A 25,783-nucleotide genomic window follows, 5' to 3' on the forward strand; every position below is an offset into this window, starting at 1 on the left:
TATTCTTTACTTCTTCTTGGTCCTTTTTTTGTTTGTTTTGGAACTAAGTTTGAAATGGAATGGATTGAAGTTAAGAAGAAGGGATACTTATGAATTTTAATACAATCTTTTTATAAGTCTCTTATATGGTTTTTTGTACAGATTTATACAATTTCTTAAAAAAATTTTCTTTGATATTGTACACTATTGAGATAGGCATATAAGGCTACATTTTTTGTCTAATTTAATGATTAACTAAATTTGTCTTTTTTTAATTTAGATAAGTTAGTATGATTATGTATACCGTTTAACATTAATTGATTTAGCTTGTCTATATTCGCCAAATTTAATCTATGAAATATATATCAGGTTTCGATGAATACGTAACTTGAGTCAGGAAACTGAAATTAATTTTCATTTCCTTTTTTAACTTAGAATCGATTTATTTTCTTTCTTTTTTAAATTGTCAGGATTCAGAGGTCTAATTTCGATTGACGTACGAAGAGATAAGCTGAAGGACAAGTTTGCATTGTATACATAAATATTTAGCAATTTCCCGGATATTGCCTGTCGATTCCGGTTGTAGGTATACTTTCTATTGCAAAAGGTATTAGTAGATCGTGCATTGGCTTACGCATATGCGTGTATAGAATAAAAGAACTAAATAGTGGAAAGTCGCATTCCTCTTTATTGCTAATCCACCTACACTAATATGAAATGTAGGCGAATTATCATCAATTAGTGACGCTTCAAAATCAATTTACTTTCTCATTTATGCTTACTAGTATAACAGTTTAAACATACAATCTACTTAACTTCATTTTGGTGACATTTACTCATCTTCAATAAATAATTAAATTATAATCTAAAAAAAATTGTCAGACATACAAATTTTCTCTAGTGTTCTTCTGATACTTTAAAGATCCACTAATTATGAAATACGTAGCGTATCAAATACTTGGAATAGGTAAAAAAAATTGCGTAAAAGATTCAAATGGAAGAAGCAAGTCACAGTTTTCCCTAAAAGGGAACAGATGTTTTCCATGATTGAAAGAAAAAACAAGTTTTCCTTGAAATCCGAATGAAGAAAAAGAGCGAAATACGGGATCGAGTAGTAGGCAAAATCAAAGCTGGTGCTATGCTATTCGCCGCGCCGGCGGGAAGGAAATGGGGGTCAGTGTGTGAACAGCTTCGCTCCTTATGTCGCAATTCAGGAGGTCGCCGACCGTCTTCCTCCTTCGATCGTGCTGCTATGCTTCTTTCTCTTTTTTCCTCTCTTTCTTTTCTGTTTTACTCTGTTAGAAAATTGGATCGTTGCCAAAGTTTCTATCCCTTCTCTGATGGGCATTTTCTTCAGCAGAAAGAGAAATTCTTTTGTAAGAGAGATCATATTGATTTGATTTCACTGATATCAATTGAAAATATATAATATTTTTATTGCAATTATATATTTGAACATATTTTGTATTGTCTGTTTAAAATTGGTATCGATGGTAATAAAATTAACATTGGTATTTCAAACTGATAAAAATCTTTTAAGTACTAGCTTGAACAGCTAGATAGATCTCCTCATTTCCATTTTTCAGTAATTAATTCCCTTTTGTCGTGTTTTCTTAATTCTACTTCTTGTAAATCCCCTAAACAAATTTTTCTAATTTATACAACATTTTACTTTTCCTTGCAACTCTTCAGTTCAAATTATAAAGTAAGAAAATTATACAATATTCGCAATACTTTTATTTTTAAAAATTATCATAACAACATAACCTCAACCAATAAATATAATTTACGCTACATGTACTTAGTTCAGCTAAAAGCGTAAGTCTAGTTCAAATAAAGTAAAAATCAGCAAAAAGAATAAGGTTTCAAGGAAAAGAATAGTCTAGACTAGGCAGAATGCAGACTCCTGTTTCAAAGTGATTCCAGCAGGGGCAGAAATCTCGAAGAGAGGAAACTCTCGTTAGCTACAGAACAAATGGTGAAGACAGAAAAGGAGGAATCAGGGAATTTTAGTGTACTGTTAGTAGCGTTCGCAAGTAGCATTCTGTTACTAATTGCTTTGTCACAAGACGTGTTCAGTGTTCACGTTCTTTGATGTAAACGCATCCTTAAGGACGAAGTCTCGCCTCGCTGCATCGTGGCCGTGTTAATTACGTTGATACAGGAAACACAAACGAACGGAAAAATCTTCGTGATAATTTAATTTTATTTCTTCTTTCTTCTTTTTTATAATAATCGTTCAACGTTGGTAATCATTTTTTGATATATTTGTATTTTATTATGTCGAAAATTTATATATGATTATATATTGATTATTCTTCTGCGCAATAGGCTCTATTTGTCTCATAACTTTAATCTAATATTAATTCTTTGAAGTTTACAGCAATTAATCTTCACTTCATTTTCTGGGTCATAAACCTTATTATTAATATCTATTATTAAGATCTGTAAGTTCAGAAAAGTTTATACAACTTTTTTATGTTTCAATAGTTTCAATATTTTTGTAGTGTTAGTGTACTCTAGTGTCCTTAATCGAGTTTTAATTAATGGATACGTTTGAAAAATTCAGAATGCTACTTATGGGAAAATGATTTTTAATACTTCTTCTAATACATCACTATACTCTCGACATACTATTCTATATCTCTACATATTATTACTACTATCTACTATTATATATTATTTACTACAATCTACTATTATATATCTCTATATACTATTAATCACTAATATAAACAGAAACTCCTATAGTCATAGAATTATAGGTTAACGATTATAAATAATGATATAATCTATTTTTAATAACACTTAACCTAAGAAGTAACAGAAATAGGATATTCTAAGATGAAGACACTAGTATGTCCATGAGGTAACAGGTTAAAAATATTTTAAACTTAAAGATAGTGATCGATAATCTCAAGATCATCATTTGTTCATCATTAACCAAACACGATCTTTAGGAAGATACGATTTCCATTGAGCAACCAGAAATTGGCAGTCTCTGCTATGAAACAGAAAGACACGCGGGAAGGGAAGGAGGCACGTTAGCTTGAAAATAGGAAGATTAGAATCTAACATAGAACGGAGAGGCTTAATAGACAATGAAGATTTGCGGCTTCGATAAGAAGATCCACAGGAATCCCTCTTCAGTTTTCTCTCGTCGCTCCTTTGTTGAAAGTCCACTCGATGAATTCGTCGTAATTACGACGCCGTATACGCGATCTATATTGCGTAAGCTCAACACTTATTACAATATCTACACTCCCGTTCAAAGGTTTAGAGTCTCCTTACCTTCTTAGATGAAACAAATTGTTTCTTTAATTTGTCTGAAAAATAAGAATATTATAACTCTCAGGTGGGCAAGCAACAGAATATAAACAAAATTTTGGTGAGCACTATAAGGACGTTAATATTTTTTATATTGCTGTTTTTTGCTTATGATTCTAATAGTACAAGCCAATTTCATTTTTCTCTTGCAGAAACGGCCAAATTAACAGAGTAATACGTCATAACCTTAAAAGGGTTCGACGACTAGGATTCATTTCAACGCCTTTTAGAACCGTCCACGTTCTATGGACAATTTAGCTTCCTTTCTCCTCGTTGGAATACATCAAAACGTTGCTTTCCAGGAAGTGCTCTAATGCATTTCGTTTGGAAACAACGGCTTTACATTTGCCTTACGAATGGTCGTTATAGTGACGAAATGTAATTCGGACTTACACATCGTGAGGTTGATATTTTTTGAATTTATTTTCGAATGTGAAAGATTTTTTTTTTTTAATTAAACTTTACTACGGTGCGTAAGATCGATCATTGCTTTTGAGCTTATTTTTCAATATTGGATTGTCTTCATACATTTTTCGCTTTTCCATTTTGATACTACTTGTATGATATTGAATTGTTGGTAATATTTTCAAGGTGGCTGTTATGTTTTATACGCAGAAATATATATGCGGCACCAGAACTTAGACCTTTCGCTTGTTAGTAAACTACGTACTCTGTTAACTAAATTATCTCGACTCCAGACTATAAACGCATAGGTATTGGAATATTAGATAATTAGCTGTTTCATATTTCAATTACCATTATCGTTGAAAGATTAATTTAATTCTAGAATGTTTCACTCTTTTAAAATAGTTGCTGCAGATACAAAAATTTTCGCATCTAAAAACTGTAAAAGTCCTGTATATTTCCTATATACTAGTTAAATCTATTGCTGGTTGTAATAATATTCATAAAATACAGTACTCTTCGTAAATTAGGTGACTAGATATATCTATCAATGGTATTAGTATTATCACAATTGTACATTATCACTAATAACAAAATATAATTAATATACTTCGTAGCAATTGTTTGATTCTTATAGATTATAACAAAGCCTAGGGTTATACTAGTACGATAACTTCATGAAAAAATTCAGTAGCTCCATATTGACAAAGAAATGTATGTGAGATCAGAAGTGGTCCGATGTCCAAAAAGTTTGAAGGTGAAAGTATACATGAGAAAGAAGAAAGTCCAGTCGATGAATACGTTAAGTAGAACGGACAAGACATCGAAAAGGACACGGGAATCGGGCCTGCTTCGGATGGGGAGGGGGGTGAGAAAGGAAGTTTGATCGTCCGGATTGTATCTTTTTCTGTCGATTGTTCCTTTGTGAAATTATCGTGAAAGTCTTTGTGATAATGTTCCAACCTTTGTATTTTAAGTCTTACATAATTGTTGTATTAAAGAGAATAAACAGTATTATGGTATAATAGATAAGTTCGTGATGACATAAGTTATTGATAATCGCAGGTTACATCGTGTGATGGGAACGATATATTGTTTCGTATAACTTATTTTTTTATTGTATACGTGTTATGTGTGTAAACGTTTGTTGCGTAAAGTAAAGGTTACAAGGAAAAAGAAAGTATGTTTCTATGAAAGTTTTGATGTATGTAGTTTTTGAGGATCATTTTTTGTTACTTTAATGGAATTTAATAATTGTACTTAACATAATTGTCTGAATTGTTAGATACAATATATTGTATTTCCGCTTCCTTTTCGTAATTTATTGTTTCATTCTCAAAATGTATGAATTTGTGATCGATAGATACTCATTAACCTCTCCAAATGTAAAACTTCATCTCCAGAACGACAGCCATCTTGATTATCATGAAACAGAAACTTATCAATAACCTAATCTCGACTATCGACTATATTATATATCAAACATTTATTAATACAAAATTTCAACCTTCGGTTCACTACCTTAATTAAAAATCATGAAACAAAAGAAGAATTATTTAATTATCACACATTCATTATGATCAACGACTGATTAAAACTCTTCTGATCACAACATGATGTTAACCCAAAAGCTTCATAGAACAACTTGAACGTTTCTAACTTCTAAAATTTCTTATTGAAGGAAAACATGCATCTACTTCGAAAATAACCTCACTTCTACCGATTATTGAAGTTTTCATCCGTTTCCAGTGATAAAAATGAAACTGACAGACAACTAATAGGTCTTAATCCAGGCAATTATAGTGGCAACGAGTCGTTCCTCGGTAGGACACACTCTCGAAACGAAAGTCTCGCGAGAGGGACAGGTCGAACGGTTGCACAGGGATACGTAGAAGTAGAGCGTGAAACTGCGAAGGACGTCAGTGTGGTATTTTCGCGTGTCGTTTCCTCGATCGGGTTACAGCACGGGTAACCATTCGGCTGGTCACGTGTCGTTTCGTATCTGACCGACCGGAGGATCGAGTTGACTGGCGTGTTATCACGCTGCTGTTCATTTGGAACGAGTGAACGTTGACTGGCGACCATTCCGGCATGTTTTCTCCATCATTTGATCGCGTGCGATTTCTTTAATCGCCTGACAAAGCCTTTTGATTTAAAAGTGTCCAACATGAACTTTAGAAAGGAAGATAGATTTCATAAAAATGAAATAGATTGATCTTTTATACAAGGTGCTTCAGAAGTAGGTGACCAAACTTTGGTATCATATTTTACTCTCCCTATAACGTTGTCTTTACTGAAGCAACAACCTTTTGTCTAACTGCTGCATATTCCAGAACATTTCCAACAAACAGCAATTTATAGGAATATTTTATCCACACTGAAGCAACATAATCTGAGAAACATTTGGGTTTTGGTTCGGTTTCAAGGCTATTTGTTGCTAACAACACGTATATGTATACTGAAGGAGCATTTGTTTCTGCCGTTACTGGCAACAGTGGCCACTTTTTCAAGAAACATGGACTAGCAATAAAAAGTTCCTCGTTGTTGCTCCAGTAGAGATGTGGCTTAAGATTCGAAAGGTTTGTAACATGAAGTGCAAGTAGAGGAAATTGTTGCTCTGATAGTCTTAATGGTTTTAATGATGGGTTCTTTGGCGAACTTTATGGTTGTGCACAAGCCTTAAGTACCACTTTCTGCAGCTAGCCAGCACCGAATACTCTGATGAACTGAGAAGCATACCAAAAGTAGGATATGTGCTGGGTATAGATAGAGGAACTTGCTACGGAGCCAGAGAAAGCTTAGATTTACGGGAATCGTGAACTTTGGACCATTCGGTAAATCACCTTCTGCATTCGACCGGTGTTCACATTCCAAATTGAAAATTTTCCATGAAATTCAAGCATATTAAGCTTGATGCCATTCCATTTATCTATTTATCCATCTCATGATGCCTTCCATTTCCATTTATTTAGCCATTTATCTCTTTAAGATGAAAACTTGTATCCAACATTATTACACTATTTACATAAATTTGGGCATGTATGTTTAAAAATGTACATTTTGGACATGATTCGCAAATTTGTGAATGTGACGTATGACAATGATTTGACATATTTCTTATATTAAAAGTGAGATTAAGTTAGGTAGCATTGTCAAAAAGCAAATAGATATATCAGAAACAAATATATAAATAGGAAAATAAAATATATAAAGAATAAAAATATATATATTATAAAAAATTGCATATACTTATCCAAATTATAACATGTACTTATCCAAATTTATATTTTCATAAACACAATGAAATATGTGGAGTCTAAAGAGGGATGTGTTTCATTCACCAAATACTATGATGAATACTACACACTGCATATTTTGTATACGAGTATTTTTATGTACAGATTATACGAATTCTATGGATTTCTGCATTTTTAATTTTCTCGTAAATATCTGTAGTTTAGTAAGATGTGACAATACTAAATTTCTAAAATTCAATTTTAATATGCCCATCTTTAAATACAAACGATGCATACAACAAATTATAATATATTCTAAAGTATAAAAAGCTACATTTGTTGGACAACCTTTCTTCTTTTTCAAAGTCAACTTACACGGCGAACAAAAAAGAAACGTGCGAGAACGGTTAACAACTAGTACTTCTTCCTCTTATTTGGGAGAGGTTCACTCGACGATCCTCTCCCATCGTTAAAGAAGCATTCTCGTGATTTTCTCCTCATCTTCAGTCCACTCAGATGCAAACAGAGATGTGGCTTTTGGCAGTATCCGAATAAGAGACAGTTCTTTGTCTAATGTCTACCTCATGAATACTGCCTCAAAGAATATCGAGGCTGTCTAGAAGGTGCTAAAGACTCAAGCTGTTTAATTTTCCATAGCTTGGCCGTCCTTTCATATCGTTATTTGCTTTCATAGTTTGCTTCCATAAAAATGAAGATTGATTATGTGTAAGATGACAGAATACTATGCACTAGAAACAAAATCGTCCTATTTCGGTGTTTCCTAACCTCTCTCATGTTTGGATTCTCTCTTATAATGTTTTATGAACAAATATTTTATAATGGCTCGCTTTTATTATACTTGCATAAAAAGATTTTCTTTGTGAGAAGATCTAAAAAACAAACACAAATCAGAATACATTACAAATAGGAATTTACATAAAGTTGCGTACCCGCGAATCTGATTATATACGTCGCATTAACTGTTGTGTCGTATACTTACAATTGAGGAGAAAATGGAAAAAATGTGAGAGTATTTATATCTACTGTTATCGATTCTAACTGTTTTATCATGAGTCCTTATATGTTTTAATTACTTATTCGATCGTCAAATTAGTATATCTGTAAAAAATATATTGAATCTGAAGTACGATATTCGCGTGTACTTCTAATAAAAAAAAGGTGAAAGCTATTTTTATATATAATTATATTAAAAAAAACAGATACCTTTTTATTTACTTTATATACGGAAAAATTATTTACCCTAGGCAAATTGGTATTCTAAACTGTAATCTTTGCAATAAAGACCATATTATTCATATGTATCATAATCCAAAGTATACTGTGATTTCATCATCAAGTATTTAAGTAGCAGTATCAGTTAATGCGCTGATACTACAGTCGCATATAGTTCTCAAAGAGAATAAGTACCCGTTAATGTATAATTCATATCCATAGAAAGGTTTCGTGCTTTTCTTCTCAAAGTTTTGTTTCCTTTATCATTCTCTCGTCGACATAAATCAAATTGTAAATTATAAAGACAAATGGCTAATCAGTATCATAACTTCTAGAGTAGTCGCGTCTCAGTTGTGATCATCTGAAGTGCAATAATATTAAAGTATAATAGAAGTATAATATATAGTATACAGATTGTTATTATCAAAATTTTTCATGAAATGACATAATATAAAAAGTACTAAGATTTATGTTTATAAACTTAATTCTTAATTCTACATGAAGTGATTGATTCCATTAACAATTAAAATTTAATACTTAATCTTTAAACAAACTTAGGTTTGCTCCCTTTCTTAATACATTTCGTGGGAAAAGAAGCTGCGTTCCTTATGTGCTCTCTTCGAGATCAATCCATCGACCGCGCCTTCGCAGAAGCGGCCACTTCTCTCCAAATGAGAGAAAGGTGGCACGACCTCGTTTCCAACTCCAGCGTTTGTGTCTGACCTCGTCGATTGATAATCTTTTGGTTTGATCTTACATCTTACGGTATATCTTAGGTTGCTTTCGAGAGAAAAAAGCTATGAGTAAATAGATTTTATCATTCTATCGAGAGAAATGAATAGTTATATTTGCTGTAAGTAAAATTTTCAATGCGATTCTGTTACGTAATATCAGGACAAGGAACCTAAAACTTAAGACTGAAATAGATATAGTTATCTCATTTTTAGTATAACAATGATGAGAAAATTAATAATAGTAAGTTTCTCGTATATGATGCTAACGAAATGTAATATACATAAGAAAACTAATAAAGAAATAACTATAATGAGCGATGACTACATAAACATAACCTTTTCAGCATCTCCATAGCATTGAAATTTTTCGAAAGAGGTTATGTGTAATAGCGAAAAAAGAAAAGGAAGTTTGTAAAGTTTCAAGACACATAGGAGATCAGATACGTATCAGCCAACTTCTCGGCCGTGTTAAAGGTGCACCTCGGAAAATTCTGACAGAAGAAAGGAGAAAGTCGTCCAATCGGCTAACGAGAGAATTACAGGGAACGCCCGTATGAATCGAGGGAAAGATCGTCGGTAGGAGGATCTTCTATGCGTGTATTGACTTTCTTTGATAGTGAAAGGAAGAGCTTTTTTTAATTGGGGATCCGGCAGATCGATTTCTCGTCAGAGGGAGCCACGAAAGCGTGCCGATGCACATTAGGTGTTGGAAAAAGAGAAATAGTCGGCACAAACTATGTAGATCGTGAAGTTCATTATTGAAAACTTGTTTAAAATTAATAGCTGAATTGTCGTAATAGTCGATACGTACATCGTGTACGCATCTTTCATGAGAATATAGAAGATATACAGGTTGTCTTAGTATTGAGTGAGTATATGAAAAATAAGTCGAAAATATAGAACAAACCTTTTTCGTTTGTGGCTTCGTTTTCGAGAAAATCAAATTTCATCATTTCTTCAGCGTATGAAAATCTGGCTAATTATCAACTAAATGTGAGTAAATAATCAACAGGAGGTTATTCTAAACGTGAAAATAATCGTTTAAGGTCTCGTTTCCAAAAAAAAAAGAAATATAGTTTGGACATGTCTAGTTAAGAATAGACCTGGTATACGCGTACTCGATGTATGTATATGTGTATGTATATAATAATTATCTTTGTACTAGATTGAACATGAATGATTGAGATTTGATTCGGTATATCTTTTCTTGAACCTAAACCTTTCAGTTAAAGCTCAAGTATTATTACATTGAATGTAATAAAGTAATACATATGTATAATACCATTCCCATAAATGGTCACAGCTTGAAATCAAGTGATCGAAAAAATGGTGGGGATAATTTGTGGTCGTAAACGTTGCACAAGAGGAGCAGATAAGAGATCTTGATCTGGTTATGATTTCTAGGAACATTAATAAATTCAATCTGCATAGGACTATGTGCATCGAAATTAGTTAATGCAGAGTATTTAAATTATTTATTATAATTCGTCTCACAAGTGAAATCTATAAAAATTTGATGCTATTAAATTATGAATTTTCTGTGTGAAAATCATTATACATAAACTGACAAAAGATAATACATACTACGTGATCGATGTTCTGATATCGAAATATGCATCAACACGGTTGCGGAGTCCGTAATAAAATTCAGTCCATCAATTCAGATTTAATAATTCATGAACACAATGTAAATACAAGGATTGATGAACTGTATCCTTCATATTCACCTGTCATCAATTCCACAACAGAATGCGCTTCAGTAGCATTCTACCTTTCTTTACCTTTCCTTTTTTTCATGTGAACACGACAAAGCTTCTCGATTCAAATAATACCTTTCTCAGAGCGAGGAAAAGTTTTCCTCTCAAACGATATTTAAAACGCTCTTTCTGCTGCAAGAAAAAGAACTCGCTGATAATAAATAAATCAGTGCGAGAGTTCCGCCAAGCGTCTAGTGGCCTGTTCCTTCGAAACAGCTCATAAGAAACTGCCTTAAGGCTTGCGTAACACGAGGCCGCACCGATTTTACGACGTTCGCTGCACGGTGACCGAAATTTTGATCAGAAAGCCGTCACGGGAATCCGATTCGCATAATACTGTGACGCAATGTGAGTCGATTGTGAATTACGAACGTCCGTATATACAGTAGGAATGAAAATTAGCTACTTGAATAATGTTCTTTTACTTCTGCACTGTTATTTAAATATTGCTCGTTTAAGATTATATATCATGAAACTTTATAATTAATAATATTTTTGTACTTCTTGCAAATATGCTAGATTTTTATGTTTTATTTATTATTTTTATCCTCTAAATGCTAGATTTATTTATTTCAGTTAGTTTCAGAGTAGATTTAATTATAACTAACTGTGTTTTATTATTTTACTGTGAACAAATAAAATTGAATATGATGTATTAGTAATATTTACTTGATCAAAACTAAGAAGAACATTTTTCTGATGCGAATCGTTCAATGATTTTTAGGAAATTCCCAGGAATTTTTAGCCAACTTTTGTGAAAGAAAATGAAAGAAGATATCGATGTGAAACTTTTCTATTGTTCTCTGCCATTACTGGGCCATTATTGCATCCTGTAATTCCACATTTTGCACTCGGTGTATGTATTGGATTTCACAGTCTATGGGCCCGTTTCCATTGCGGGAACGACGAAGAAAGCAGAAAGACCACAGCCCGTGTCCGGCACGCGATCTTCCGCGATGTAAATCGTATGTACAGCATAATGTAATCAGAATGATGTCAGTAGTACGATCGCGGCATCGTTTTGGCAAGATTCTTTCAACGAAAGAAAGTCGGTAACTCGTTCAGTACCGCACAGGCATCGAGATCCGTGATCTATTAATCGTGATTTTAACAACATATACGTACGACATACATACACATTAATACTATATTATTATTACTACGCTATTAATATAATATGAGAATTATTTTTATCAAAGAAAATTGAATTGAATTTTGTTATGTTTTCTTTCTTCAGTCTATATTAATATTTTTTGTGATATTTACTGAAAGTATGTTGCTTTAATATGAGATCTGTGGTTCCAATTTTGAAGCTAGAACTATACTGTTTATCATTTACCTCTACTACTGTTTATATCTACTGTTTATCATCTGAGAATTTAGGTGCTCTTCAATTTTGAACGAAAATCGATGGCTTCGGTACAGTGAACTTGAGAAGTTTCATCGTAGCTGCTTGTTCTATACGATGTTTTCAGTTTGCGTTTGACAAATAGTTCTGTCGAAACGGAATACAACCAGTTTGTTATTGCTAACGAAGACGCTTGGAACAATACCAAAGAGTGTTTCCCCACTTTTCGGATAATTGCAACGACGCTTCTGCAATATTGTAGCATTGTTAAGCAAAGCAGAACTTGGAACTCTCTATGATTATAGAGTAAATTGAATAAGCCTTTATTTAATCAAACTATTCTTCCATCACTTATTATCTGCCTTTAGTAATAGTAATGCAATTGTGTAGAAGATCATGTAGTAAACAATGGAGTAATATTTGAACGTTGAAAAAGATTTTTACCTCAATTTCCTCTTCGATTTTAATTTCTTGATCACCATGTTGGACATGATATCTTTTCTATAGATAAATTGAATAGCTAAAAATAAGTAATAGAATAAAAGAGATAAAACTATAATATCATGAATATTATAAAATAAATAAAGTAAATCTATCTATTGGGCGTAGTATCTACCTTCGCGCTAGTGTAACAGCCAATGCACAGTCGGAAGCCGTATTGTTATTCGCAAAACTGTATTATTTGAATTGATTGTTAAATGCAACAAATATTGGTTTGCGTTTGAAATATAATAGAATGCGGAATTCAATTTTACCTGTAATTGACAAAACCATAAGTATATATTGGTAGAAGTGCATACCAATTAGAAAAAGAAGAATATGAGTCTGAAAATGAATCTAATGTATTTCATAAATTGCTGAAAATAAAATTGATTTAATATCAAATTATTCGAAATAGAGAAATTTGTAATTTTAAATTATTTGAAACGGAAACTAGTTATGAGTTAATTAACAAAAAACAATTTATGCCTCGATATTAGAATTAAAAAGATAGTAAATCAAATTAATGTGATTAAAGAAAAATGCATTAAATAGTAATTAAATCGCAAGTTGAAAGGACGAACGGCGAAATCTGTTTGGAAAATTCAAGTGAAAGATTTATCGTGCAAGCTCAGTCAGCGTAGGTATTTATTAGAAATCATCCGTTTCGTGAGTGTTCATACTTCGTTAACTATGGTTGCACTCTAAATATTTTCACACGCAATACCAGTAATGACGGTGATGACGATGATAATTTTTTCGTTAGAATAACAAATTCTTTTGGATGTTTCTGAGATCATCCCAAGGCACTGAGATCATCGCTTGCGTTTACAAGGATGATTAATTACCCTTCTTACTTATGAATGAATAATAAATGGAAAATTTAACCTGTAAAAATTTCTCATCTAATGAATACGCTAAGCAGAATTAGTCACCTTTATATTCTCTTCGCTATATTTTAAACCTGTAAAAATTCTAAATTAATATCAAGAATCATTTTTCGCGACTAATTCGCAATGTGTTATTACTTATGGATATTAATAGTATTATATATACTTTATAATTATATATAATAATATTTATAGAGATCAATTAAATATTTATAGAGATTTATAGAGAAATTTAATAATATTTATAGAGATCTATATTAAAAATCTAGATCGAAGAAATCGAAATCGAATAATCGACTTCCTTACGTAAAAACAAACACGTTACGTGAACGTTACGTTTAGTTACCATTCTGTGATATGAAAATGCGAACCACGTAAGCTAGGTTTGCTAAACACCAAAAGGAGACCACGATAAGATAATCTTGTATTCACAAATCGTATGCGACAAACAGAAGCGTGTAAACTGCTTACGTTGCCGAAATTGGAAATCAATTCTTTTCACTCTATGTCTAGGTATTATACCACCATATTTTATCTATTGTCACTCTAGTAAATCCTATGTTCCATCCTATGTGCCAATTTAAAATCCTCGCCACTTTTCACATTTTGTCTGCAAAAATATTATTTTTATTCATCTTTATTATATAATATTTGCTAATGTATATAATATTATCTATAAATTAAATTACCTTCTTAAAAATATTTTTTATTTTTCTTTTTGCATCTTTTTCTCATTTTTTCTTTTACCTTAAATGCACAAAAAAAATATAAATGTTTGAAATATCATTAAAGTATCATATAATTACTAGATACTGAAATGTCTATACAACTATAACCGAATCTAAATGATTGAAATCGGAATTTGAGAACACTCGATGAAGTTGATCGTGTGAGTGGATTTGAGATAACAAATGCATATGACGCATAACGTAACACGCTACTTTTTCTAAATTTCCGAGTTCGCAGCTGGAAGGACGACTACATTCACCGATTATAAGTTTTCTATGCGCTCCGCATAGTTTCCGCCTAGAAACTTCGAAAATCCGCGTTAGTAAATGCAATTGGTTAACAGAAATTAAAATTCATAGAAACAAATTTCTCCGTTCTCACTTGATATCATGTAAGATATCGGAATGTCCAGAAATGTTAAAATACTTCGTTAAAAGAAATTTCTGAACTGAAATCAAATTTGAATTCGCTTTTTTAACCGATAAAAAGAGCAGGAATTTTTATTACAAATTTTTACAAATATTCGAAACCTGTTTAAAATTGGGGTTAGATTTTAAATTCGCGTGTTCCTATGTATTTCGAATTTATTTCGAATTCATTTTTTCAAGAATCAAGAAAACTGTTATTACTGGGAAAATTGAAGAAGGAAATTAATTTCCTACTTAGTATTTGCCTTACTTTTTCCAGAGAAACTGCGTCCTTTCTCTCGAAACAATTCATTTAACCCATGCAATATCTCAAACACATTATTCACAAAACCAACCGATCTCCCAAGTATTTACAAGTATTATTAATTTATATCAATTAGGAAAATTTCTCTTCCAAATGGAAAATTACCGTAGTCGACGTTTATATAAATTCCATTAACACCGTGAAAGTATTTTCTATCATGTTTCTTTTATCTCCTTTTGCGGTTATGTTAATAGTTATGCCAATTGAATCGTGGTTGAGTATTTGTCATGAGACGGTTCAGTTCCTTGCGTTTCTGCGGATCATCAAGACTTGCGGTCACGTTTTTTCTACCTCCTTACCGACCGAGCAGAAAATCGTCGTTCCGATCGTCCAGCTCTACGATTCGCCATTCTGGTTATTATAATCTCTAGTTGCCATTAAAAATGACGAAAACAAGTAATAAAATGCAAATTCTGTATCGAATCCTTTGACAGTGTAATAAAACAACAAAGAACTCGTATAACATTGAAGCTGCGTTCTGAAAGAAAGCTTCCCTGCAGAAGTTGGTGGGGACAAAGATAGCCACTTAGCAAAGCAAATATTCGGACAGTCAATGTGTAACAATATAATATATTCCAATATACATTAGATATTTCTAATATATTCTAATATATCTCTAGTATATTCTACATTGCTATGCTTTGCTTATAGTTTTAATAGTACAAGTAAACAAATCTGCATTTGAAATCTTTATACTCTGCATTTTATAATTTCAGATTGTGCGGAGGTGTTTAGCATTAACGGTATCGACCTGTTTGATACTGTCGGTAAAATTCGACGTTGTGCAAGCCGAAAGATGGTCGCGACAAGTGTCAAACAGCGAATGGATACCGTTAGCGAATCCTAGGGCGGCACAAACTCAACTCGAACAAAATAGCCCAGCTGCGGCACCCTTGGCGAGCGGAAGCGCGCAGCTACCTCAACTTCCGCAGCTCTCCTTGCCGCCAGCACTTCAGCAACAGTATCAAGAGCAGTTAATTCAATTGCAAAAGACTCAGGAAAATATACAGAAGCTGTTGCTGCTGCAACAGCAACTTAGAGCTCAGCAACAACTTCTTCAGGTATAACGTAATAGACTGTATACATATTTATTTGATAGATGCTTAATTCAAACAGACTTATTTTAATTTTTCTATATTTATTCTAAAAAAAAGGAAGGATAACGTCAGAAGATTTAATATCTGGGTTTACTTTCAAACTTCAAACATAATAGTGTGTGTCTTCAATTTTACTATTTTGAAAGATTCTCTTGTCATTCAAGTTCAAGTAAACTTGGATCAATTTTTGTCAATTTGTTCAAAGGATTAAATATCCATCTCTATTTTTCACTTTCAAATGCAAATATCTTCAATTCTGTAATCTTCAAAAAATCTCTCAAATAATTCAAATAAATTAATATAAATTTTTCTGATTTAGTAGTTCTAAAAATTAAGCAGAGTAAATATCTACTTTTACTTTCAAACCTCAAACAAATTTAAATGTTTGATTCTATCTTTTTCAATCTCTGTTAATGCAAACTTATATCAATTTTTGTAGATACATCTGAAAGATTAAATGGTCAGTTCCATTTTTAAATTTCAAATTCTAATGTTTTCGATTCTGCTATTTTTAAAGAATTGTTGCTAATTCGAACGAACTCCTTTTAAAACTTACAGAAGTCTTTGTTTCCCCAGTCTCAGACTTTCCTACCAAGCGGCTTTAGCAACACAGACGAGGGAAAGCAACTGCATCAAGTCGGATTAGAGGGTACGCAGGTGGCGGATCTTTCGTCGGAAGATCTAGTGCCACCTCTTCCTGCCTCTGAAGCACTACCACCAGTTTTCCCAGCGCAAAACTTTCTCAACCAACGACCTAGGCCTCACTCGCCAACAAAACAGGATACGAGCCTTCCCCAAGAGTTCACGAATTTATCCGGTCAGGACATCAAGAATGGTCAGCTATTACAACAAGGGCAAAATATTGGAAATGTCGGACAAATTGAAGAGGATCAAAGACAAGGCTCGAAACAGCTAAAGGAACCGAGTCAGGCCTCTTTGCTGCCTCATGGTGAAAGTGCCCAAGATGAAGAGGAGGAGGTTGGTCTTGAGTTTTATTTTGAAATTTCCGAACCTAATCCAAATTTCTAAATATTGAAATTTTCGGACTCCCAAATTTCCAAAGCCTATTCTATTTCCTAATAATTAACAAAGATTCTTCACAGTTCTATTTTTCACTCGATTAAAGGATAAACATGTTTAACTCCTTTGTTTGATACTTGTTCTTCATAGGTGCAATTAGTTTACGTGCCAGCCGAAACCTTGGCGCAACGAGGTCAGCCGAAAAGAAACCGCGGACGGAAGCAGTATCCCCTCCGTCAACAACAGCAACAGCATCAACAACCTCAACAACCGCAGCAACATCACGAAAGCCCAAGTGTTGATACTTTGCATGATCAGGATGCGTTTGCCCGTCAAATATTACAACAAATCCAACAGGAACGCGAAGAAAAGGCTCAATTCTTCAAAGAAGAGCGAATGAAGGAGATCGCCAGGCTAAACGAGGAACAACGAGCACTGGAAAGAAAAGCTCGCCTTCAACAGGAAGCCCTACAAAGGGAGCAAGAGTTGCAAAGACAACGTGAGGCAGAAAAGAAGAAAAAGGAGTTAGAAAAATTGGAAGAATTAGCCAAACAACGAGAACTTGAAAGAATTCGCGAAGCCAGAGAGAAACAACGGTTGGAAGAACTGGAGAGGCGAAGATTAGCAGAGATTCGAGCAAAAGAGGAAAAACGTCGAGCAGAGGAAGCAGCCAGACAGAAAGAAGCTGAAAGGCTAGCTGCTTTAGAAAGACAAAAAGAACTAGAAGTCCAGCAGGCTCTAAAGCAACAACAGCTCCTTGACAAACAGCGTGAAAACGAAGCCAGAGTATCTGGACCAGAGAACCATGATATTCAAACTCATGCTCTTCCCTTGATTAGAGATCAACATCAACAGTTCCATCGTCAACATCTGTCAGAAAGTTCTAGACAAAGTAAAAATAAAATTAGAGGCAGGCAAAGACCGAAGACTCATTACCACGATCAACAAAATTACAGAGAACCGACTACAACGCCATCTCCCAATCAACCTCCTTTAGCAGTATACATGGGAAGTACCAGTTCAAAGACAGCTAATGTTAAAGTGTCTGACGTATTAAGGATATTAAAGGATGCCAAAACCATAGCTGTTCTGGACACAGTTGGTCCAGATACCCCTCAAGTATTCGTGGGTCCAACTAGTTTGGATCCACCAACAGGTTATGCCAAGTTTGATCTGCCTTATTTGTCGTCTATCGACCATAATCGTGTGGAGAGGAAGGTCGACAAATTACCTTTCTTCGTGGCACCACTCAGCTTCGATCCTCCTCCTGGATATTCCAAAATTCCCTTCCCCGCGCCACATATAGGATCAGTGGTAGTGAACACCTTAGACAATGCTCCAAATCCAAAAGACAGTGATGATCAAAACCCTAGTCCAACTCCTATAATAGAACCTAACTCTTACATAGATGGCTTGGACAGTGTATCAGATTCCACTACTCCTTCGTACGAGCCTCAAACAACTATAAGTTACTCTCCAGAACCATTAAGTACTCCTAAATATGAGCAGACATATACAGCATCACCATCTCCCGGATACTCTGGCTCCAGATTCAGATTCAGACAGTTTTATGGTGACAATAAGCCAGCCTCTGTGGTTAGTACTTCCTATTACGACGATCAGAGGACAGCTACAAAGAAGCAGAAGTACTATGATGAAAACTCGCAAACGACAGAGGTTTCTATTCAAAGTCCAAAAGTGGAAACTGCAGTGAGTCAAGTCGAAGAAGTTTCGTATTCTACTACACCTAGTTTCAAAGAAGAAACAATTGGTCAAGAGGATCCGTCGGGCCAACTGACGTTAATTAATCAACAGTTGGCTCAGCAGAGGGAGACACAGGAATACAACACTGGAGGGCAATACAGTCAACAGAATTCCCAATCCAACACTGGTCTCGTTGGTAGTTTCGGCGGTGAAATCACTGCCGGTGACATTAACGATGTTAGAGCTCCCGTTGGACCCACGCAATATAGTTTGCCGGCTGAACTACCGGCGATCTCTCCGCACCTTCCTGGTCTGGTGAATTCTTTATTGGACAAGAATGAGGCGAAACTGCACGCTGCTACGACAACTACGACTACGAGCAGCACTACCACTACAACCACTACGACACAGCGTACTCCTACGACAACATATAGGCCACGTAGTAGACAGAGGTGCTTTTCGTTTGAATTCTTTATGAGAGAAGTATATTAAAACGTTTAGATTCTGAAAGAAATCTAGTTGAATAAGCATGTAGTTTATTTGAACTTTAGATCTTGAGTAATCTTTGCTATTATAGTACACCTTGTTTATCCATACTTTCTTTACATGAACAAGTTGCCTATATTGACTATATCGTATGAATTGCAGTCGAACTTCAGTTGTTCAAAATAAATGCAATAGAAATACGTACTCTTATAATGAAGATAGGGACTGGGACTGTCCAAAGACTAATAACACGAAGTGGAGGGCCTTGTCTTCCAATCTGTGATAAACGAAGTTCCAATATACTTAAAAAATAACGGATAACTAAATCTCTTTCGGAGGACATTTCATGGTCTACAACTTCAAGATCGTCTATCATTACATTGTTGCTCATGATCTTTAAGTGATACTGAACAAAGAAAAATACTCCAGTTAAAAGAACCTAGCGAAAAGAATCTAATTAAACGAAAACGATTAGTTATATCATAAAATTGAATATAAGAGTGGCCTACACTGACAAATTTTCTATAATTAGTAAAAAATACATTAAGTTTTGGTAATTTTAGGAGCAGATTAGTTTCTACAAAGCCAAGAACAACAACCGAAACCCCATCGACCAGGTCGAACGTAGATAGAAGTCGAAGACCGTACAATAGATCCAGATCTAGATTCACGACCACCACAGAGGAGTATCGCGAATCCGCTTACGAGCCAACTAAATCTAGAATCCCGGAAACTACGTTGAGGTATAATGTAGAGCACAGAAGGCCAGCCAGTAGAACACATAAGTACAGAAGTCGAGATAAGACCAGTCAGCAATCTGAGGTAAAACGTCTTGCGAATTTACGATCATGTATAAACTGCTAAGCCAGCTGTACCTCTGCTCTTGAAAATTAATTGAATCCTGACTGTATTAAAAATAACTAGGTTCTTAAAAACAAGAAACTAACGGTCTTTATAGAAAAAAATATATTTATGAATATTTTAATAAAGAAATTACGTTTATGTACTAAATAAGAAATAAATAACATATTAAAATTGATACTATGGAGATTGACGACGTGATGCTAGCGCCACATGAGTATTAACATAATTAACTATCAGCGTACAATATACATATATCTATTTATTTATTCATTTCCGCAATTATTTATTGCTCCCAGTTTTGTATTATATGAAGTTGAAAATTAGATTTTGTCATAAATATAGAAAAAATTATGTTTTTTTAATTCTTTACGTTTAAACTACATTCGAAACTAGACTAATTGATCGAGTGTTATTATTAATAATATTGCATATAATAACATAAATGTTAAATATTTTGATATTTTATTATAAATTCTGATATAATTATACATACTTCCAACCTCAACAATTTGCACACAAATACTATTCTAATGCCAATAGGTCCTAGGACACGCTCAGAGCCCGCAGACCGAGCAATCGTACGATACTGTGCCCCAAACCGATTCGAATTCCCCTACGTCAAACGGGTTCATCCAACCGACCAGGCCAGAGTCGAGTATTCTTCGTCAACTGGATTCATCGTCGAGCTTGAACGACTATACTCCCGAGAATTACCCGTCCACCATTGTCAGCACCACCGAGAACTATCCATCTCTTCACGATGTCACAGTGAATCACGCTACAGCGTTGGTTTCTGAAGTTTACTCAAGAAGTCATAACTATGCTCAGAATATTCAAGAAGATCCACGTTATCGATCTAGTTATGATCAATCTACTTTAGAACACACTGGTCTTGAGAAGACTCCAGTGAATGGATTTAATTATCAAGTTCAAAGTGGAGAGTCACTGGATCAAGGAATTGTTCAGAGGCCAAAAGATTATCAGTTAGATGGAAAAGCAGAAAACAGCGATTTTGAAGTGGCCACAACTGTTGATCCAAGACTAAGGACACCGGAAGAGCAACGTTATTCTCCGGTTTATGAGGTAAACGTACCACAGAATCAGCCGGAGTACAGTCTCACCGGGCAAGATAATCTGCATCGCGTGGAGAGCGATAAGATTCAAACCGGTGTTGGCGATGGTAATCCTAACGAGCAGCCAATATTTATCCCATTGCCAGAGAATAAACAAGAGGATTATGAGCTGTCTGTCTCTTCCACCGAGCTTCCATTGTCAGATGTAAGGGAATTTGTCTGATAGAGTTGAAGCTTCTTTAATCTTCATCTGTTGCTTACTTAAATCTTTGTAATTAAATTATCCTTTTGCTAAAAAATCAATATAATGAAGAGATAAATAGTTATAAATTTACAAATTACTTGATCAAAGATTTTACTATGATTTTCTTTTTTTGATTTTGATCAGAGACAAATTTTTACACAGAGAGAAATTTACAAATTCATAACAACGTATATTGATCTTTTACTAATTAAATTTCTGTACATTCAGATATAAGATAATTTGCACTAATACAAATAACAAAGCAACGTGCAAATTATATTGATTTTATATTATTTATCACAACAAAAAAGACAGACAAAGGTAACTCAATCGTGACGTCAACACAATTTCCATTTCAGGTAACAACAGAAACAATCACAACGAGTACCACTCCTGTGGTGATTCGACAACGAGTCCGAGGGCGCGTTGGCACTCGATTGCATCATGAAACTTCGGTTCAGACCCGAAATAGGGGTTCACAGGATGAGTACGTTCGTTTCAACGTGGTGAACCAGGATTCTACTCGAACCACATCCAACAGACAGAGAGTCAGATCCAGACCTCGTACTCAGAATCATGGATCTCAAGTTCAGACAGATGGCAACGAATATATTAAGATTCATGCAGTTCAGCAGCAAAGACAAGCCACTACAACACCAGCGCCATCTACAACGACCACTACAGTGCGTCCAACTGAAGAGGACATTGATTACGGATTTATAAGGCCACCAAACTTCCGACCGGTACATCCGGTGGATAACAGATTTCAGACGGCTGTTACATACCGGCCCCAGCTTCCGGAGGTAAGTGAGGATATTGAAGGTCTTTAATAGGAAAATTAAATCATGTTCATTTTTATTTGTTCAAGTCTGTGTAGAGAAATTATTTGAGCAAGAAACACAATGGCATCTTAAACAACAAATTTATTTCTTAACACAATTTTTTAATATTCACTGATGATTAATTTAATAACATTACATTACGTATAACACTTTGAAGAGACCAGAAAAGAATCTTATAATAATTTATCAATTTATACCGTTATTATCACACCGCAGATATTTATGTACATTAAATTAATAATTTAAAAAACGGAACCTATGGAATTGTTTTATATATTAAATGTTATAGTATATAACATAACTTAAGTATTTGATATATTGTTGCATATTATATGCCTTTTTATATGTTCAAATTTTCTAGTCATTGTACTTTATATAATTATTATATTCTATAAATATAACATACAGGTAAAATTTAAAATGTATATAATTTAAAAATTGCAATTTAAAATTTACCAAAGAAAGCATAAAATTTGTAAGAACGAAAACATAAAATTTACTAAATAAGATATAGAATTTCTGAAATTAGTAAAATTCTCCAATTGCCAAGGACCTACAAAAACTTTCAAAAGATAACCATTTAAAATAAAACTTCTCGTTTCCAGGTGCCGCAGGAATCTCTGCTACCAAACGACGAGGCAGCAGTGGAACCGAATCCTCCACAGACGCAGCTGTTAAAAAACCGCCAGAAGTATCAGCCAACTCCCAATCGTCGTCTACCACTGAAACCTACAACCTTACCATCGCCCATAACGACGCCAGAAGTCACCACCACTACTGAAATAATACCTGTTGCCACAGTGCTTCCAGATGACACGATATACACTGTTAGGCCAAGATCTAGACCAGACGAGATAAAACAAACTAGAATAAGAAGTAGAATACGACGACCTGGAAGAAAACGTGTATCTACCACTAGTACAACCGAATCCGTACTAGAAGCGCATAACGAGCTGCCATTGGACGAAAATTATCCTCCTATACGACCACAATCTGTGACCACAGAGCAACAACAGGAGCCATACGACGATAATTACGATAACGGTGGAGGATTCTCCGGTGGAGTGCGTAATCCAACTGAACATCAATTCTACGAGTCCTCTAGTGAGAACGTGAGTACAGTTGGAGGAATAAATGTTGGTTGGTCGTAAATTAGAAGTATTGGTTGGTAACACGTTGTCCTGTACAATACGCGTAGTTCGTGTATATGAGACAAAATCTTACAACCCAACGCTCTGTCAATCAGTTGTAGCCGACTCGGATATAAAGAACCAAATGATCTAAGTCAATGAGTAAATCGAAGGACTTGAAAATTGTCAGTATCCTAAAACTGTCTGAAATTACATGTTTGGACATGCTACATCTATTTCATCTAATATACAATATATCTATAATAATGTTTCCCTACTGTGGACGATTAGTAGGGACGTTAATGACAGACGATGCGAAGCGTGATTAGAAATTCGAGCACAGTTTCTGTTGGTGTTCGTACACGGTATAGCTGTAGTCTCTTGTTTCTGGCCTGTCTCTACGCCAGCTCGAAGGCTCGTTCACTAGCCCGCTTGTGGGTCGCGATAAGGGAGAAATAATTGTCGCGTTGTAATTCACGATATGGAAATTTTATGGTTAAGGTTATATTGAGACCCATTTTAAGAAGTACATAGTGGAAATTTTTAAACGATGCAAGGGCGTAGGAATTGTAGTACTGTATATATAAATAGTATGATATTATTAGTATGATAATATTGATAATAGCATTTTATATATAATAAAGATATTGTAATATATTATATTATATTATATTATATTATAATATAATATATTACAATATCTATCTATCTTATCTTATATTATCTTATACTATATTATATTATAATATAATATAATATATTACAATATCTTTATTATAATATATTATAATATAATATATTATAATATAATATAATATAATATAATATATATTATGGTACATACTCTCTCTCCATATATATATATATAACAATTATATTATTCATTTTAGTATTTTGTATGAAATGCATCTTTGGTTATAATAAATTATATAAATATTAGATAATAATATTTATTATTCACACTGCTTATCCAAACCTCCATCCAATTAAAACTTTTCTGAATTTTCAGTATCCACCTGAGTTCGTCCTAAACTTTGGCAACTATCCAGGGCAGACTGTTCAACGTGACGAATACGACCAGACTCAACTAGCCAATAGTTCACCAGGGAAATACAGCCAGACTTCAAGAACAAGACCTTCGGAAGACAACCACCAGACGACAGCAGACATTTACGGAGCTGAGAGTCAATGGTCTACAAAGCTGACGAGAACTTCGTTCCAGCCGAGTTTCGCAGTGAATCAGGTCCCAGAGGAGGCTTCTAAAAGCAGTCAATGGTTCCATGAATCCTTGAAAAATGTTAACCCACCAGAGATAATCACAGCAGCACCAGAAGTTTCATCTGTAACACTGGTAGTCTCTTCAGATGATAAGAAGATAGAAAAAACGCAAAAAGAAGAAGAAGAAGATGAATCAATGTTAATGGGTACCACAATATTTGGTAGGAAAACTGGTATACAGGATCATACTGAGAAGATGAATATGACTGAAATGAGCACTAATATAACAGAGATTAAACAGAAGAATAATAGTGAGGTTGAAGGTGATCAGAATAGAAATTCTTCTTTGATGGATAAGGTCGACAGTTCTACGGAGCAACAAAGTATTGATTTCGAGAAGACTGTGAGGAAAAGCGATAATTCCGCAACTGGGAGGAAGGTAAGATATATTTGGATCTAGATCTAGAGTAATCTGGACTCGTTAATAATTTTGAATAAGATTTTTGCAAAGTTTGAGAAGGCTGAAGGAAAGACTGTAATGGTTTATTTATAAGGTTAATAGATATGTTAGATATTATTCTAGAAAAAATACTATTGGAATTAATAACCAATTATTAATTAATATTATTGAATTGAGTTCGATGAGGAATAATAACAATATTTATGTTTTATTTGCGTAACTTATTTATCAACTGATCCTTGTAATTATTAATGTAAATATAACTATTTTTAATCAGTATTGAGCGACTCTTTGTAAATTTTCTTTTAAATTTTCCAAAATTTAGACGGTTTAAAACAAAGGAAATAGAAAAGACATAATTATAGAACATGGGCGTCATAGTAGCTTTTTTGTATCTGTAGGTGATGAAAATTTTTTCCACCTTTTGAAGGAAAATATGTGGTTTTTCTTTCCTGAAGACGTATAGGTACGGGAGGTTATTGGAGATCGTTACAGGCAAGGTGAAGGAAAGCTTAATATTACTATGAGAGGTTGGTAGATCATTATGGGGAGAGAAGGAGGATATTAATATCGACATGAGCAGTTGCGGTGAAGACAGTCCTTTATTAAGGTGAACAGTATTATTTTTGACGACGATAGAAGATTTAACAATTAAAATTATCAACAATATTACAATAAAAATTGAAAACAGCAAGGAAACAGAAGAGCAATTGATCTGATATTTTCATACAAAAAATAGAGAAAAATATATATGTATTAAAATATTTATCTAGCTTAAAAAATCGGTGAAAGAGT

General features: G+C 33.9%; 1 protein-coding gene and 2 long non-coding RNA genes across 4 annotated transcripts in view; 1 reads left to right on the forward strand and 2 right to left on the reverse strand.

Moving 5' to 3' along the window:
- The window catches only part of LOC112212251, a 35,394-nt gene that overhangs the window by 2,905 nt on the left and 6,706 nt on the right, over window positions 1-25,783 (reverse strand). The gene's annotated exons all lie outside the window — the stretch shown is intronic.
- Window positions 1-25,783, forward strand: part of LOC100748192 — a 29,107-nt gene that overhangs the window by 414 nt on the left and 2,910 nt on the right. The window contains exons 2-9 of the mRNA XM_012381511.3: window positions 15,567-15,911; window positions 16,524-16,925; window positions 17,118-19,123; window positions 19,721-19,979; window positions 20,562-21,299; window positions 21,698-22,141; window positions 22,786-23,292; window positions 24,320-24,967. Coding sequence (XP_012236934.1) covers window positions 15,567-15,911; window positions 16,524-16,925; window positions 17,118-19,123; window positions 19,721-19,979; window positions 20,562-21,299; window positions 21,698-22,141; window positions 22,786-23,292; window positions 24,320-24,967 — 5,349 coding nt within the window. The remainder of the gene's footprint in view (window positions 1-15,566; window positions 15,912-16,523; window positions 16,926-17,117; window positions 19,124-19,720; window positions 19,980-20,561; window positions 21,300-21,697; window positions 22,142-22,785; window positions 23,293-24,319; window positions 24,968-25,783) is intronic.
- LOC112212248 lies at window positions 12,131-14,460 on the reverse strand. Of its 2 annotated transcripts, XR_004461319.1 has the most exons (5): window positions 14,079-14,460; window positions 13,861-13,999; window positions 12,636-12,774; window positions 12,464-12,539; window positions 12,131-12,267 (listed from the first exon to the last, which is right to left on the reverse strand). It is a non-coding gene; the product is annotated as an uncharacterized LOC112212248 (long non-coding RNA). The 2 variants fall into 2 exon arrangements; XR_004461318.1 differs by having other exon boundaries at window positions 12,133-12,539; window positions 14,079-14,455.

Source organism: Bombus impatiens, unplaced genomic scaffold, assembly GCF_000188095.3.
Source record: "Bombus impatiens unplaced genomic scaffold, BIMP_2.2 scf_0019, whole genome shotgun sequence".
Lineage (NCBI taxonomy): Eukaryota > Metazoa > Arthropoda > Insecta > Hymenoptera > Apidae > Bombus > Bombus impatiens.